General features: G+C 41.1%; 1 protein-coding gene and 1 long non-coding RNA gene across 6 annotated transcripts; one reads left to right on the forward strand and one right to left on the reverse strand.

Moving 5' to 3' along the window:
* Positions 1–1,195: 1,195 nt before the first annotated feature.
* Positions 1,196–13,032, reverse strand: CCNH (cyclin H). 2 transcript variants are annotated; one of them, XM_069776005.1, is made up of 10 exons: positions 12,802–13,032; positions 12,501–12,623; positions 11,052–11,125; positions 10,570–10,780; positions 10,098–10,261; positions 7,770–7,840; positions 5,045–5,156; positions 4,424–4,484; positions 2,084–2,100; positions 1,196–1,389 (listed from the first exon to the last, which is right to left on the reverse strand). In XM_069776005.1, exons 1-10 carry the CDS (start codon positions 12,916–12,918, stop codon positions 1,293–1,295), a joined length of 1,047 nt encoding a protein of 348 aa, XP_069632106.1. In that variant the 5' UTR covers positions 12,919–13,032; the 3' UTR covers positions 1,196–1,292. The 2 variants fall into 2 exon arrangements, with proteins under 2 accessions (XP_069632106.1, XP_069632107.1); XM_069776006.1 differs by lacking the exon at positions 2,084–2,100.
* Positions 13,033–13,139: 107 nt separating this feature from the next.
* On the forward strand, positions 13,140–17,372 carry LOC138683714 (uncharacterized). 4 transcript variants are annotated; one of them, XR_011323129.1, is made up of 2 exons: positions 13,140–13,351; positions 13,478–17,372. It is a non-coding gene; the product is annotated as an uncharacterized lncRNA (long non-coding RNA). The 4 variants fall into 4 exon arrangements; XR_011323131.1 differs by having other exon boundaries at positions 13,141–13,345; XR_011323130.1 differs by having other exon boundaries at positions 13,153–13,351; positions 13,482–17,372.
* Positions 17,373–17,936: the final 564 nt, after the last annotated feature.

Consider the following 17,936-nt stretch of genomic DNA (forward strand, 5'->3'; position numbering starts at 1 on the left):
TAACTACATGTGGTAGACAGGTGGGGCTCTTAATACAGCCTAGTGAAGGCAGACCTCTGTTTGCAAGACCTTGGTTCTACTGAATTCTTTTTTAGATCGTCTGATAAAACCACGGCTTGACTTACCACTGTCAGGAGCCTGTATTAAACTGCATCTCAGAGGAAAAGGTAATTATCAATCTTTCTTTTTTTCTGCCCTACTTTGTTCTCTCTATATACTGTTAGGTCACACAAGTCACAGCCCCAGTCTGTAACATTTTTTTGTGTGAAGAACTTCTGCTGAGTGCTCTGCTTATAGCTTCCAACCAGTTCAGAACCTCAGTACATGACTTAAACTCTGCTAAGTCACACTTCCTTCACTTGATTTTGAAGGGGGTGTAAATGGTGTCAGGCTTTCTGAAGTGAAATTGCGATAGCTGCTTTTCTTCCCTGACCAGTCAGCTGATGATGCTGGTATAGAAGGATTTGTCAGAACCAGAGTGGATAAGGTGGGTTATTTTGTAGATGCAGGCAGTATAACATGGTAAAACCTAGAAACTTTGGAGAACAGATCTGGCTGGCTATTTACCTATTACATACATGCAAAATGCAGTGGTGAGAATGAAACTAGGAAACTCCTGAAGTTGCATTTAGGTGGGTGTATTGTAGAACTGCTTATGTTCTAAAACACTGTATGAAAAGGAAGTAGACTTTGCTCCAGATTTGGAAGACATCTCACTACTTAGGAAGATTTCAGAAATAATACTCTTTTCAGTTGCCCCCAGATAAGTTAGCCTCAGTAACCTTATCTGAGATCACTGCTGCAGCGTAAGTCACAAAGGTACGATTATTGCTTTCCATGTTGTAAAATACATCACTGCAGCCTCTTAGTACATTTGCAAGGAGCTCACCAAATGTACCAAGTGTAATGGGCACAGCTGTATTCTTCTGGCTGCTTCAATGACAAGCTTGGGAAAAGGGGAGCACGTCTAAAGCACACAGGGGTTGTTACCAGATCTGTCTCCTGGTTGCATTTATCCAGTTCACTAAAGGTCCAGTTTGACATTACCTACTGCCATGCTGTAATCCTACACTTAGTCACATCTCTAACTGTTCCTGAACCAAAACTCTTTCCTGAGTAATGTATGTCTTAAAGTAAACATTTTTTACTAATGTTTGACCTTGAATGGATGAGGGTTTAATGGAACTGCAACTAATTATTTTAGCAAGGTCAAGTGCTTTATTACAAAGATACCAAAAACTGACAGAATAAATACCCCATGACAGAGATTAAGGAACCTGGGGCAGAGAGGTTCACATCTGACACCAAACAGTAGTTTCTACAGTGGTAGAATTCCATCTTCCTTTGAGGTTACAGTGAGTCCGCAAGATCATCATCAGTCCACTCTTCCTAATGGAAGGGAAAAAAGCAATGCCTTGAGCAACAGGTGAATTTGGTGTGTTTTACAGTAAGGTGGGCCAGGCACTACCTAACTGTAGGTACATGGCACTACTGCACCTGCTGTCACAGTAACTTCTGCTATGTATGCCAGGCAAAGAGAATTTAAGTAACACAGATAACTTTTCACATCTCTGAACTGTGTCTGCCATCAGTAATAGACTTAAATAGTAAGTTTAAACTGATTTTAAACACAGTGCTTGTCCACATTATGTGAGAGATGAACATTTCTGCCAGGATGCTCGACCATGCTTATCTTATACACTCCACTCTACTTCTGACAACCAGCAGCAGTTGTCAGACCTGGTTAAATTACAAGGCTAGCTCAAACTGGAAATAAGAATTCATGCCAAGGCCTACACAGCAGTTACTTGACAAAATGCATGTTAAGTTCCCCTTCAGATTCTCATTGCGTGCCTGACCCAAGGTCATGGCCAAGAACTGCTGAACAACATGAAAGAGTATTTCCTTTCCTTAGACTTGCCATGATCTGGACTTCTGCTCAGACCTGCTCCCACTGCTAAACATGAGCACAGTTACAGGAGTTACTTTAGGTATGCCCTACTCTGTTGTGAGACTCCAATTAAGTTTTGATTCCTGGGTTTACTTGAAATGTTTCTTGCGCGCCCCTCCCAGGTAATATTACCCAGCGTGCTCAGTGTCCTGTGCAGGGAATAAAACAGAAATAACTTAGTCAAGTAAATATATCAAAGGGAAGATTTTTTTATATATATTTATTCTAGCTAATAGGGGCTAATCCCAGAACACAGGATTGAAAGCCTCCTGGGACTCAGCCCTACTTCTTGCTTCTGCAAGCATGCCACAATACCTACCAAGAACACCACCACCCTCCCCCACCAAACCCACACCAAAAAAAGCTGTGGTCTTTACAACCAGGCTTTAGTACCTAACAAACAGAAGTATTCCATGAACAGAAAAAAGACTAAAAAAAATATTTTAACTGGTGGTGACAAAGCGCTTTAACCTTAAAGCTAGTTATCCATGCCTACTCTTAAAGTCATGGAGACAGTAATTTTATCAGCCCCTTTTCAACCTTTCAACCCGTGTTTGAGGTTTAGCTCATGCTTCTTCATTATGGACAACCGTGTAGAGATTTCCACAAGAGCACATAGTGCAACCTTTCATTAATATCTTGTGCTTTTTATGGCTTCATCACTTTGGCAGCTGAGTCATCAGTGCTCAACCAGTACTCTGTGTGTTTCTTCTATCATTTCAAATTGATGAGCTCTCCATACCAGTTATGGCCTTGCTATTGTATTAGCTTCAGCTGTAAACTATTCACTCAAGAAACAAAATCTTACAAATACATTAGAACTGATGGTGCACTTGTATACTACAGCCTGATTACTTTCAGATATAAATATCCTTACTATCAGCTAACTGCGGGATTAATGAAGTCTCAAGGTTTGAGCCATATGCACATACTGTAAGCTTTCAAAAACTTAAAACACCCTTTCTCCCTTATGTCCGGGCAGCTCAGATCTGCTCTTGCGTGTGATAATTACTGAGAAATGAAACTACACAAGTACAAACCCTTGGCAGTTCAGATAAATCAGTATTAAAAAATCCTAAGTTTCAGGAGCTGTTAAAACTGTGCAAGAGCGTATCGTGAAATGTACGCTATGTGAATTCATCGAGTTTATTCATTTGGAAAAAGAACTGTGAATATAATTTAATAAGAAACCCCCAAATCAAAACTGCCTTAAACCATAGCAGCATAACTAAAATAATACCCCCTTCAAATTAAACTGGGGCAGGCAAGAAGCAAGTCTCCAGAGCTTAGTTGGCACTGTTCTCCAAGTCATTTTGTGAGAAAGTGAAAAGTTATGAAAGTGGTAGTTTTACAGAATTGCTAGTTTCAATATGCTTTTTAAGACTGGCATTTGGAGTAAACACTAGTCAAAGTTTTTACAGCATTAAATAGTTACCATAAAATATGCTTGAGGTTCCACATTTTGTTACAGCATACTTTCAATGATGATTTTACCATAATCTTGTTCAAATCATTTAGGGTCTAGTCTGACATTATAACATCATGATAATTTATAATAGCAAGACTCCTTTAATTATAAAAAGACACAGCCTGCATTTTATGTTAAGATTTTGATGGACAACTCTAGCTGTTAGCAAGTTTTTCTAAACACCATACTTCAGGTGTCGTACACTATCAGGATGTACAATGTCTTCAGTATCAAGGAGTCCAGTTAAAAAGGGTTCTTCACAAAGCTATTCTTCCACCAGAATGTATTCTCTCCAACTTCCAGTCACGTTACAAATGAAGCCCTAAAAGGTGTTCAGATTAGGTCTGAAGGATTACCTTAGTTCTATTTTCATTTGTTGAGTCACCCTCCTCAGTCTATCTCTACCTTATATATACTTGGTCTTACAACCTGAGGTACTAGCTACCTGTCTGTAATTTATGCACGCCTTGCTAGCAAATGGGCTGACGTAGAAATTTAGTTCAGCAGCTGACTTCTGGTTTGTGCAAGAAGCTAAAGTAAATGGAAACAGTTTCAGAAACACTGGCCAGCAGAAAAAACACCACATAAAACTTCCGTGAAAAAAGCCTGTTTTGAGTATACTTCAGCATCTACTCATTTATTTCATCCTGAGGAGCGAGTTTCCACCTGTAGAGGTTGGATTTCTCCTCAAGTGTTCAGTTCCTGGCCTTCCAAAACCTCCTTACATTGCAGTATTCCAAATTTCAACTTCACAGCTATTTCCCCACACTGGGATCATGGAGTGTACATGCTGAAAGTACTCAGCTTGACATTGTTCTATGGTTTGTCAAAAGACTTTCAAAGCACAGGAAAGAGCAGGAAGGATGGCCTCTGTGTTCTTCCCCCTCCCCACAAAAGACTGGGGTATTTAAGAACACTCCCAGAAGTCTGTCTCAGTAACTGTGTCACTTTTGTCTTGGCAGTTAGAGTGGAAAGACAAGTACTTGTACAATAGGTTTACTGACCTCATCCGTTTTAGGTTTCTTTGTGACATACTCATCATCTTCATAACCTTTCCTCTTCTTCCTAACACCCATCCAGAGAAAAAGTGAAATTTTTAGTTTTTTTCTAAATCAGAGTCTCCCTATTTGTCACAAAAAACAATATCAAAGCCTCAACTAGCAACTTGCTGGAAGTTCCTAGTGGGTACTAAAGTGAAAGCGGCAGAAAAGAAAAATCAGGAAGTCCTTTGCCATCCACATAAGTCTTAAGAAAACATAAACCCTTTACACAATTCTTGTTTTAATCATGTGACTTTAAAGCCCTTGATTGTCATTACATATGACATCAAGTGGCCAGATCTTAGAAGCCACCCAGGATTCCAGTTCGATGGTACAAAATAATCAGTATTACAGCTTGCAGTGCAAATTGGCACAAAAGGCCATATTTACATATTACTGAAAGCACTACTGAGTCTTGGTACTCAGCTTCGAGTAGAGACTCACATGGTAAGCATGTGAACAGACATCCTTCTGTGTACATTTAGATGTTTTCATTTTCAGTCACTCAGATCACCAAAAAATTATGTTTCTGTAGCAATAAAAAAGGTGAAAGTTTAAAACATCAAAGAGTAAGTATCTACTTACGGGTTTGTATTAAGTGAAAGCTCCAAGCTGTGACACTTCTCTAATTTCTGTTTTAGAGCAGCAACCTCCTCAGGCCTTGGCAGTTCGTATTTCTTTATGAGATTTTTCATGCCTACAGTGGAAACAACACAGCACTAAGCACATTAAATAATTTCTACTCTACCTTGTTGTATTGTGTGTGTGTGGTGAGGTTTTGGTAGCGGGGGGAGTTACAGGGGTGGCTTCTGTGAGAAGCTGCTGGAAGCTTCCCCCATGTCCAACAGAGCCAATGCCAGCCAGCTCCAAGACAGACCCGCCGCTGGCCAAGGCTGAGCCCATCAGCGATGGTAGCAGCACCTCTGGGAGAATGTATTTAAGAAGGGGGGGGGGGGGGGGGGAAGTTGCACAACAAAAAACTGCAGCCGGAGAGAGGGGTAAGAACATGTGAAAGCAACAACCCTGCAGACCCCAAGGAGGGGAGGAGGTGATCTGGGCACTGGAGCAGAGATTCCCCTGCGGCCCATGGGGAAGACCCAGGGAGGTCCACAGGGCAGCAGGGGAAGAGTGATGAGTCCTGCCCCTGAGGAGGAAGGAGCAGCAGGGACAACATGTGATGAACTGACCCCAACCCACATTTTCTGTCCCCCTGTGCTGCTGGGCAAGGAGAAGATGGAGAAAATGGTGAGTGGAGTTGAGCCCAGGAAGGAGGGAGGGGTGGCAGAAGGTGTTTTAAGATTTGGTTCTATTTCTCATTACCCTACTACAACTGGATTGGTAATAAACTAAAGTCATATCCCCAAGTTGAGTCTGTTTTGCCCATCAGGGTAATCCATTGAGTGATCTCTCCCTATCCTTATCTCAACCGAGCCTTTTGTTATTTTTTCTCTCCCCTGTCCAGCTGAGGAGGGGAGTGATAGAGCAGCTTTGGTTGGCACCTGGCCTCCAGCCAGTCAACCCACCACACTCGTGAATTACACAAGTTTATCAGTCAGTAGTATGGCTTATCCCTCATAGGTAAGCTTGAGCCAACACTTTACCCTCTCTTCCCTCATTGTAACAGGAGCACAGTATACATTTTCAAGCAGCTTCTACTAGGAAAAAAAAACAACAAACCCCACCCTACACCAAAAAAATCAAAATGGTACACAGAGAAAAAGGAGAATCAAGAATTTCCAAGTCCACACCTCTGTGAGGTTTTGAAAGCATTCTATCTAGTTTTTAAGCAGACTCAAAAAGGCAACAGGGAACATACTGCTAATAGTTGAGACAGAAAGCTTATCAAGTAAAATCTTTTTCAAGCATTAGACATTCAAAATATTAACTCCTCTCAAACTGCTTGCTTACATAACTTCTCATCCCACATAGCACTCAGTTTTCAGAGGATCAAAGACTGCATATGTAAGACTTAACTACCTTCTTACATCTGAGGATTAATTCTAAACAACATCAAGATACAGGAGAAGCTGAGCACAAAGTACTACACTGAAACAAGTTTTTATCGTTGATTCTGGATTTCCTCAAGGTAAATTATAATAATACAGAGTTCATATTACTCTGCTAACAATCATCAAAATATACAGATATTTTTTTGCATTCAGCATTGTACTTCAGTCTTAAAAAAAGAAAAGATTGGTCCCAGTCTTGTTAAGAATGCAAATTTAATTTACAGCTACACTGCAAGAAACAAGATTTTTTCCTCTACCACCAGTTCTCTATAAAACTAGTAATTTACAGATGCTTCAAAATTTCCTTCCAGCCATCATATGTTTACAGAAGGGCTGCCTTTGGGCTAAAGCTACTGTCCAGAATAACGCAAGTGAAGAATAAGTGATCCCAGCATTCCCTTTGCATCTCAGCAATGAAAACCTGAAGACTGGATTTGTTAGCAGGAAGAGAAAGGGAAGAGCAGCTTAAGTTTTATAAATTCAATTTAAATTGAATTTGTAGACCCCGGTGACTTGTATTATGCATTCACTACTCAAGTCAGCTCAAAGGACTGCATTTTTTATGCTACCACTCTCCCATTTTAAATGTGTGCATTACCTTAAAGCATTAAATAACTGATTACTTACTGATTTTTTAATGAAATGAAAAGGCTGGGATAAGAAAAGGTAATATCAGTGTACTACATTCTCCATTATCTTAGCTAAACCATGCTAGCATTCTTGGTATTTTTAATAGGTATATGTGTGTGCATATACATATACACTTCTTACACCAGCAAACCTAAACATCTTTTGAAACACCTTTAAAGCTGCAAAACAGAAGTAAAGAATAAATCCTGGCACATCACTGAACATTAATCATTTAGCTTAGAAAAGGTACCCTCTGGTGGTAGAAGTAGTTATGTGCAGGCTTTTGCCTGAAGCTGTAATTTAAGACACAGTGACTGAAAACCGTAATTTCATCCTGAGTTACAAAAAACATTATCTAGTTCCCAAAATAGATTTCTCACTTTTAAGTCAGTTGCTATCACTTAATTGACTTATGTTCTGAGAAGCATCAGGCCCTTTGCCTTTTAATCTCATTTGTTTGTATCATAGGAAGGTCTCGATGTTTTCTCCCCTTGCATCCACATGCAAGGTACTTCACTCTACTGCCCATGTTTTACTTACCTTACGTATGCCCTGAGGTGAAGAAAACCACTGGAAGCACACCTTTCTGCTTAAAGCTTTTGTTGTTTGGAAAAAGGTGTTTTTCTTCTTTTAGAGATACTGTTTATCATATTTTTCCAGTGTTTACTTACATTTCATGCCATCTAGTAGCTTGGCTAAGGATATTCGGTTTTCTTTCAGCATAAGACTTTCTGACAAATAACTGCAAAGATACAAGGAAGAATAAGTTCTTAAAGTGTCATAATTATTTGTGGCAGCTACCATTAGTTAATAAAACGTATACTATTTATTATCTACATCTGCTAGAGCTTTATGATTAGACTTAATAAGAACACTTCGGTTACATAAGTGCTATAACATGATAAAAAGCTTATCTGTCACTTGCAACGTTCTTCTTCCCTAAGAATGTGACAAAAGTATTCCCTGGCCATGTAAAGAACCAAAGTTCCAACACTGCAGAATTAAACATTTGTAAATAAGTAAACCTCACTGAGTTAAGTCAACTTACGTTTAAGATTCTATGAAGTGTCATGCTAACATCACACTATTGCACAATATGACTGCAGGAAAAGCGAATACTACAGAAGAGTAGTCTTCAGACAGACCAACAGACAGCAAAGCTTGTAAGATGGGACTGCTGCTTTTGGCAGCTGAAAGCAAATCCTAAATGCTGTCTTGTAAAAGTCTGGCAGGTCCCTTCCTCTTCCCTCAGAGATTCAAACCTCCTTTTAGTAAGAACATTAATACATACACACATCACCTGGTTAAAACCCCAACACACAGGAGCAACAATCCTCACCAAGATCCACAACAACCAAATAGCTTTATCCCTTCCTGGGAAGGGCACTTATGGATAAATTACAAAAATCCAAAGAGTCCAAAGTATATCAATCTGTTCAGTCTGTGTTAACTTCAAACTTACTTCATAGACATACACAGCTGTATCACCTGCAGCTCCCAGACTGAGGCATCAGCCACCATGAAGACAGTAATTGCTATAAGCTGAGAGCGGCTCCGTTCGTTAGCATCACTGCTCTTGCAGAACTCAAACTTAAGAGTATTATTTAACCTTGTGCTGTTACCAGAACTGTTGGAGCCACTAATAGCCAGAGCACTGTGGCACCTCTTTTTTCCTGAAGCTCTTTTTCAAGACTGACCTATACATGGACATCATGGAAGCAACAGGTTTTCAAATCTTCCATGTTCCATCCCTCTTCTGCAGGCACACCTACTCACAGGTCCACAAGACCCGAGCTGCAGCATTAGCTTCTCTCATGTCCACCAGCTCAAACTCACATAAAACAACAAATGACAAGGTTACAGCAACTGTATAGTGCAGACAGGTGATGAAGACTTGAGTTCTTCATGAATACGCAAAGATAAAAGTTCACGTACCTTGATGCACACACTATCTGCAAATTATTGTAGTTCTTTTTGTAAGCATGCTTTTCTGAAATTTGGCACAAGTAGTGCAGAATATAAATTCAGGAATGAGATCAACAAGTTTCAAGTTATAGTCAGCACCTGAACGTTTTTACACTATTCTGAAAGGACAGTGAACCCTGTAGAGGATGCTCCCACACCATCTCGCTCTTTTAGAACAAGAGAGATTTGAGATTCATTTAGAGCAGGCAGAAGGAAAGCTTCTTTAAAAAGAACCGTTTGAATTTAGCATCAGCCCTTGTGCTTGCAAGCTTTACACTCTAGATACAAAATGCTCACACAGAGCATCACATGATTAAAACACTCCAGATAGAGCTACTTACAGCAACTACCTCACTTGCTTTTTGAGGAAGAGTATGTTTTGTCCTTAAAAAGGACCAAACCAAACAAACCATACATTTCAGCAACGATATCAAAGTGTTTGATAATGCCTTTGCAAACACCAGTGGCTAGACCACACAAAGGAAAGAAGGGACTGATTTCAAACAGCACTTTATCATTAGTCCATTTCCACAGAAAGTCAACAGTTGCACCAGCCGAATACACCACTTAGCTGCGCAGGCCTAGCAGCTGTCAGTTCAGTGTAATTTCATTTGACTCTGAAACCTTAGATACCTTAAAAATCTTACTTTTTTTTTAAGTGATTCTTTAAGTGTTTCATACTCTTAGTTTCTACTGTATTTCCACCTTATTCACTCTAATCTTCAAGGTAAGTCTGAAAATCCTTTGCTGTTCTAATTAGGGCATAGTCATCAGTTTGAATTTTTTTTCCTTCTTCCAAAGGAATATAAAAAGCAGACACCAACTAATGGCATTTATCACCTACTTTTTGAAAATGGAAAAAAACCCCAAACCAGTACCGTCTCAGTTTTGAAACGTACTTAAAGAATATACCACAATGCTAACAATCAGTAAATACACACTTCTACTAGTTAAGAATGTCTAAACCAGAACAAATTTATACATGAAGCAAATAAACTGTTTAAATCATACCTATAGCAAAAAAAAGAGACTACCTTTCCATATTAATTCCTGCTCTTGAACCACTAGATAATATGGCAGTGAGAGCTATCTGAGAGGGAGGAAAGAGCAGGTATGCATCTGTCAGAGCCACTCGATTGAGGAAGTCATCGGCTGCTTTCCGCAAAACTTCAGGATTCTCCAGCATTGGATAGTGAGTCTAAAAAAATAAGTATTTAGGAAAGTAAGTAGCTGTTCCTCATCTTCTGGTTCATGAGCTCAGAACACACAGTTCAACAATATTTGGTAAAGCTAGAAAGTAGCAGGTCATCTTCTTATTCCAAAAATAATCTAAAGTGCTTAAAGACCACAACTAAACTGACTTCCTTTCAGATATTTGCCAGCCACTTTAGAAATGAGATCTTTTCAGATCACAGGCACAAAAGGAAATAAAGTTTTCTAATACAACCCACAACAGATTTATATTATGTTAGTATATAGAGTATGTAGCATATAAAAAAATACTACCTTCAAATCAATTAGAAATCCCTCAAAAGGCCTGTATGGATTGTGGACAATAAGATGGAAGTTCAGTTGCTGAATAAGCAGTAGTTCATATTCCAGTATTTGTTCAAGGGCTTTCTCCTGTCCAAGAGGGCTTTCTCGAAGGTTACCAACAAACTGTGCGCTGGACACATTAAATTCATCTACTTTACAGGCCAAAAACGCACATGTTAGCCTTGAGGAGGGAAAAAAAAGGCAAAGAATTCACATATGCAGCATCCATCTTTTTATCAAGAGTTCTGTTCAGAAAATTTTTATCATCAAAACACCATGTTCTGAACACAGCAAACTTTTCCAAATGGAAACTAAAAGTGACCATACTTTGTCTTTACTCATATTTAAGCTCTCAGATTTCCTTTCTCATTTTTTCAGGTCTTTACAGATATAAAGAGTATACCCACAATGTTCTGCTTGACAGAATAACTCAGGATGTGTTGATAACTCACATGATTATCCGAGGATGATACTCCATCACCGAGTTATTGAGGTAAAAGCGCTTGAAATACATGCTAGCTGTTCCCTAAATTAAAAAAGGAGGGAAAAGTAAGTATAGAAGCCAAAATGGATTAAGAAAAAAAAAAAAAAAATTACGAAACAGAACAGGCAAGTTTGAATATATACTATAGACATACAGGACACACTAAGGCACTAAGATGCACACAATGCAATTAATGTCATTAAATATTTCGAAGTCTAATACATTTATGCCTGCAAGAGCCTTGCAAAATGGCAGCTTGATTACCTCTTCCTCCATTTTTAGACATATTTAGGAAGACAATGCTCAAAAAGCCTAACATATCTTCATGAGAAAAATCTGGTATTTAAATGAAACTTAAAAACCAAAGACTGAAAAAATTATCCTGAAAGTTGTGAGTAATCCCAGCCAAGACACGTGCCTTTTCAGATCAGTAAATTTCCCAACATGTTTAACATTTATGCTTCTCTGTGTGTCTAGAAGCACTGCAGTCAATGCCAAATTTCCAAGCTGATCTGAACGCCATAGGCATGAAAGCAGATGTTTTCCAAAACCATTACTTGGTGAGTCTGATCCAGCACACATACTCTACAGGGGCGACTTCTGAAATATAAGGTCTGGCTCCACAGAGCATGTAATCACAGCCTACTGCTATGTGTCAAACGCATCTTCAGACAAGACACTCTTCATCTTTGTTATTCACCACACCTGCCAGAAAACAGGAGGACTGACAGGGGGCAATATAGGTTATACATCTTAATGGCTAGGTAACAAAAGAAGCACAATTTCATTCCCTGCTTCAGCTGTAAGTCCCCACTCTCTCTCTTCTGAAATGCACTCTTCTGCTTTCAAGATAAGTCAGTTCAGAGATAAGGTTGGGTTTTGTTTTGGTTTTTTTTTTTTCCTTTGTAGGTTAGTTTACAGCCAGTACTGATGCTTGAGCCAGCTTACTTTGTGGTCAGACAAGCACCAATGCTTGAGAAACAACTGGACAACAGCCCAACTTTGGGGCTGCCTCCTTTAGCTACAGCGGGATCATTTCATTGTATCCTCCAGTCCGCGTATTGTTAGGTTTGCTTCTCCTCTTTGCTTAAAGGAGAGGAACGAAAACAGCAGTCATCCAGGCAAGCGTTAACAGCCACAAGAAACGGACGAAACTGAGAAATAACCCTCTGTTTTTGAAACAGCTGCACAGCCCAGAGAACAGAAAGAGATAAAAAGAGGTCTGAAACACAAACTGCGGCACTGGAAGACAAAAAAAAACTTGAAAGCCATCTACGCTCCCAAGAACAAGACAAGCAAGCAGCAAGCGAAGCAACAAGAGTCATGGCGGGGGGGGGTAAGGCCTGGAGCTCCGTCACCCACCACACCGCAGACCCTCAGCGGACCAAAGCCGCACCGAGCAGGCACCGCTGCTTACCACCACGGATCTCGGCATGGCAGGCTTGAAGACGGCGCAGAACTCCAGCAGCCTCTTCTCGTAGTACTTGCATATCGCCAGCTCCTCCTGGGGCTCCAGAAGGACAGGGTCGGTCTGCTGGACCTGGAAGGGGAGCGAAGCTGAGCCTGACTGAGGGGCTGCGCTCCGGCACGAACGCCTTTCCCCCCCCCCCGCTTCTCCTCCTCCTCCTCCTCCCCTCAGAGGCGCAGGGAGCGCCGGCCGGGAGGAGGCCGCGGTACCTCTCCCCGCCACCCCCCCAACTCCCCTCAGGCTCCCGCACCTTCCCGCTCGTCACCGCTTTTCCGCGGAACTTGCGGTTGGCCTCGGCCCGGCACCGCGCCAGCTCCTCCTCGCCGCGGAAAGTCCAGTGCCGCCGCTGCGTGCTGCTGTGGTACATGACGGCCGAGGAGGAGGAAGGAGGAGGAGGAAGAACGAGGAGGAGGATGGCGGCGCCCGCGCTTTGTGGCAGCTCGCTTCACGGCGTGCGCGGGGCCTGCCGGGAGTTGTAGTTTTGGCGGGAGGGCCCAAGGAGGCGGCGGGGAGCTGACTGAGGGCTGCCTGGGGCGGGCGTCCGCGGGGGAGGCGGGCAGCCGTGGGCTGAGGGAGCTGGGAGGGCGGGAGGCAGCGCTGAGGGGCGGGGGTGTGAAGGTAAGGAGCCCTGCGGGAGGCGACGGGAAAGGCTCTGGCCGCCGCTGGGGGCAGGGAGCAGCGGGAGTAGGCCGGAGCGAGGGACTTCTCCTGGGAGGCCGAGCTGCGAAACACCCGCACAGAGCTGCCGTTCGTCTGTCACGCCGGGTCGTCTCATGAAGTAAAAAGTCGAGCTTGTACGAGTAAGGGAGGTGGGATGGGGCCCGGGGGGGGGAACGCGGTGGAATGCGTTACAGCGTAGGAAACCCTGACAACGAGGAGTACTTTTTTTGGTGGGGTTTTTTTTTCCCCTCGTGAAAATGGTGTAGCAAGAGGACTTGTTGCCCGGCACGAAAGCTCTGCGTGGCGTGGAGAGCCCTGGCGGTGCCAGCAGGGACAAAACCTCCGCTCCCAAAATCCTCTGGGGAGCACCGTGGCCGGCCCTGTCCACGGGGGGTGCGGAGGGTTTAGCTGACAGTGGTCCCGGGTATGTGGGGTTACAATAATGCACGGCTGTAAAACGCTGCTTCACCTTTTTTTTTCAGGCTTTTTAAAAACAGCGCGAAGCATGCTGACATGAAAAAAAGTAATTCACTGTTCAGTTTCCACCCATGTAGCTATGAAACCATGTAATTTGTCAACATCAAATAGTAATACTGTTAGGAGAAAAAAGTAAGCAGGGAATCCTTATGTTACACCAAACAAAATCAATCTTGGTGGGTTTTCAAAGAAATATGTGAGAAAAAACAGTCCTCTAGCCGCTCTTCTAGTCGGTAGTCCTGTCTCGTGTCAGGGTTGATTCAGTTATTGTTCATCATGTCCCGCAAGTTGATGTATGGTTTCCATGAATGTCGCTATGAAGGGGATTTAACAACTTGTCGCGGTAGCTTGTCCCATCACTTCAACAGTGGTGTGGTTCCCCAGTAATTTGCATATTGTCCCTGTTGCCACTTTCATTTTTGATAATTATTCCACTTCTTTTATATAGGCAGGCCAATGGCATTGACATTTAGATACAGACACTTGAGTTTCTATTCAGTCTTTTTTTCTAAACAGCACATACCCAGCTGTCAGTACTTTCTTTATACCGGTCTTACCTTGCAAACCTTTTGCCATTCTTATTTCTTACTTTTTTTCCCACTATTGTTTAAAAGAGAAAGTTAAAAAATGAGTTACCAGATGACTGTGGTTCTGGCCACACATTCTGCTTCTGCCACAGTGTGGGTTGACCCCATCAAACTGATGTCATTGTGTGTGTTTTCCTCATCTCACGTTCTTTACAGGTGCCTCAGTTTGAATCCAACGGGCTAATTCTGTTCTCATTCAAATCAATGACACAATTCCTAGAAATTTTAGAGAGTTATATTTCATTTTTCCCTGAGTATAAGGATAATCAAATTCCTATTATTATTATTATTAATTATTATTATGCCTAACTGCAGATACTAACTAGCCTAAAACCATGGTGGTGATACATTCAAAGGGTTAACCTTGTTGATGGTCCTGGAGAGGATTAAAAGCCTTAGAGGGGAAAACACATCAATTTATTACCACATGATTTTAGTATTTGCTGTATTTAATGCTACTGAGGATTTGTCAGTAGTCCCAAATTTAATGTTTGAAATACTGTGTTTTAGTCCTCACTTTGTTGAATATATGAATATAATATCATAGGGACTTCTACTTGACTTTGCAGTGTTTGACTATCAATTTTCCTAACACTGAAGCTAGTTAAAATCAGATTCTTGCCTTTCTTGCTTATGCTGTGTAGTACTTTATTTTTTATTTGGTCTTACTGATACCAGTGAGATTATCTTGTTGAAGGAGCACTATTCTGTATTGGCAAATGTACTGGTCATTCAAACCAGTACAAAATGTATTTGTATATAGCTATAATTCACTTACATTGAATGTGCAATGTAGGGACATAAGTGTTAGGATTCTCAGCAAAACCACAGACTTTAAATAAGCGAAAAAGGACCAAAACCAACAGTTTGCAATTCCTGAGCTTTGTATTTTTTAAATATTAAGGAAAACCTTTTGCATTTAATAATGTACAACTTCAAAAGCGTATTAAATGTACAGTGTCAAAGAAATCACAAATCATGGGACCAAAGCTTAAATAAGCTGAGGCAGAGATGTTTGTTTATTCTTAAATTAAAGGCATCACATTCATTCAGCAGTGAGGGCTGAGTTCCTTCAGGGCGATCAGAATTGTATGCTCCTTTTGATACCGTGCAGGGCATCTGTTGAAGTCAGTGGAAGATTTGCCTGAAGACCAAGAGCCAAAGCTGGCTTTTATGGAGGAGAGTGGTTTTTTTTGCTTCTTCACTGACATGTCCTGAATCATTCATGGAGAAAGTTCTGTTGCTTCCATCCCTTGTCTCTTACTTTTCCTTCTCTATTTCTCCCTTCCCCTTCCTGACCTTGCCTTGGTGTTCTTGACCTTCCTTTTTAATTTCTTCACAACTCCATTCTTCCCACCCACTTCATTCCCAATATGTCATCTCATATGAATATAATTAAATTATTTATACTGATGCTGAAAAGTCATCACTGGATTTCTGGACTGATGGTACTCTGAAGTTAAGAAGAAACTGAGGATGTGGACCTCTGAGTCATTCACTGCAACTGTCTTCATATTCAGAAAGCACTGTTGTGGCATGTTTGCAAAGATTTCTTTGGAACCAACTGCACTTGAAATTTACTTTAAAAGTGAGAGCACTTAGACACTGCAGAATAAGCAGATTTCTTGAAGGCCACATAAATAAGACAAGTAGGCCACTTCCAGCCTAGAAGATGTGTGTTGAACACCTCTGGGTTAGGTTTTTCAGCATTTCAAACACTTTCTTTAAGGTTTACAATCATGGAAAGCCAAGATAGTATGTGGATCAGTAATTTTGTGTGTAGTTAGTCCAGGCAGATACCACTTTTGGAAATAAATCCGAGCTACAACATGAGATCCAGGTCTGGACCTGAATTGTACCAGAATGTAGTGCTCGGAGCTGGGGCTTTGGTTCACTTTAACATAAAGGAAAAAAGTTGTTACAAAGGTAAGGTTTGATGTGAACTCCCCTAAATTTCAGTGTTATTTGCTGCTGGAGTTCTTTCCGAGACCTTACTTCAAATTGCTATGTGATTGCATGGTGATTGGAAAGGATAAAGATAGGTTGCTTTTATTAAAGATCTGTCAGTTGTGTTGACCCTGCAGGTACAGCCTGCAGAGATCTATGAGCTCTCTTTCCTGTCCTAAGGCATAAAAGTACTGAAAATTAAATTTACTTTATGTGATTACTTCATGTGCTTCTGGCCATGGCATTCTAAGAAGCCTTTACATGTGAGCACCTCGTATATGAAAGCACGATGTGCCAGTCTCATCCTTTTCCCCGTGCTTCTGCCATGCTGTGATGTTGTCTCTCGGTGAGGCAGTGGGAAGCCAGACAGATGTGGAGCACACAAGGATTTCGGAGGATATAGTTACCCTGGCAACAATGGCCACGTGGAAGCAGACAAAACTACTTCTGCTCTCATCGTGAGTTTTTGCCCTCTGGTCTAAATGCCGCAGATAATGGAGTTGAATGCTATGCATCTGATTCTGAATCTTTAGTACCTGATGGAATTACAGCAAGCCACAGGAGCTGGAAGCGTCTGAAAATTGACAAATGGCCTTTAGACCACAATAAGAAAAGTTCTCTTTTTCCTGTGAAGAAGTCACTGCTTTCACTATGTTGTTGAGACAAAGCGGACTGAGAGACAAGGTTGAGAATTCATTATCTCTTCTACAGATCATAACAGTGACATGACCAGTAGCAATTATAATGGAGGAAAGATATTCTTTATATCTTTAAATAAATGAAATAAAATTATGTAGAGATGAGAAACTGCTCAATGCTGACAGTGGACCCAGGGGAATCAAAACTCCTTTCTTAAATGCGTATAGTTAATAGAGTTTGGCAGTTTGTATTTTATAGTTTGTGATATTTACTCTTTTTACATTGTTCCTTATTACCTATGTCATCTGTATGTTGTGTGGGAATTGCATAATTTCTATTCATAGCTGTGTTCATAGATGAAAATAGACTTCTAAATTAAAATATTTTCCCGTATTTGTGGTTTTCTGTCTCATCTTACCCAGAATCCTTTACTGAGAGACTAACCTGACCTGTCCTGTATAGTTGCTTGAACGACTTGATAGTAAAGATCCTCATTTTCTCTACTACTTTAGAGATGTGTTGTGTTGCTTGTTTTCTTGGCTTTCTCCCTCCTTCCTCCTTCTCTTGCATCTTTTTTATTAAAGGGCAGGTGTTTCTGCAAGGGAGAAGGGAGGTGAGATGACTGTCTTTCTACACCGCCCTTTCACTGGAAATAAGACACTTATTAGCCATTGGTCTTTTTTTTTTCTCTTAAGATGAAGAAAGGGGAATAGAAGTATAACAAGATTTGTAAAATTCAGGACAAGAAATTAAGATATTTGCTCACACCCAGCCCCTCATGGTCCATGAAATAGCAAGGATTAAATAATTTTTTCTCTTCTCCATCTTTGCCATAAGCGTGTTTTAAGTGGGATGTTCTCCCTGTTTCGCTTGGTCACGGTGCCAGAAGAGACAATACCATTTTGAGCAATGGATGGTCCCACGTGCTGGTGCACTATGTCATCTACATTGCCACGTCAGCACCTCCCGTATGCCTCATGGTCTACAGCATTCTGAAAGTTGTTCTTTGCTGGACTTACGGAAGTAGCTCTTCACAGAGCTCAGTGTTGTATAAGTGGGTTTAGCTGGTTTTTTC

This window comes from Haliaeetus albicilla, chromosome Z (genome assembly GCF_947461875.1).
Source record: "Haliaeetus albicilla chromosome Z, bHalAlb1.1, whole genome shotgun sequence".
Lineage (NCBI taxonomy): Eukaryota > Metazoa > Chordata > Aves > Accipitriformes > Accipitridae > Haliaeetus > Haliaeetus albicilla.

Coding starts and splice junctions, on each gene's coding strand:
- CCNH (XM_069776005.1), bottom strand. CDS start 12,918: ATGTACCACAGCAGCACGCAGCGGCGGCACTGGACTTTCCGCGGCGAG. Junction 11,126..12,500: donor CCATGCCGAGATCCGTGGTG/GTAAGCAGCGGT, acceptor TTTTTAATTTAG/GGAACAGCTAGCATGTATTT. Junction 5,157..7,769: donor GCTACTAGATGGCATGAAAT/GTAAGTAAACAC, acceptor TTTCCACTGTAG/GCATGAAAAATCTCATAAAG.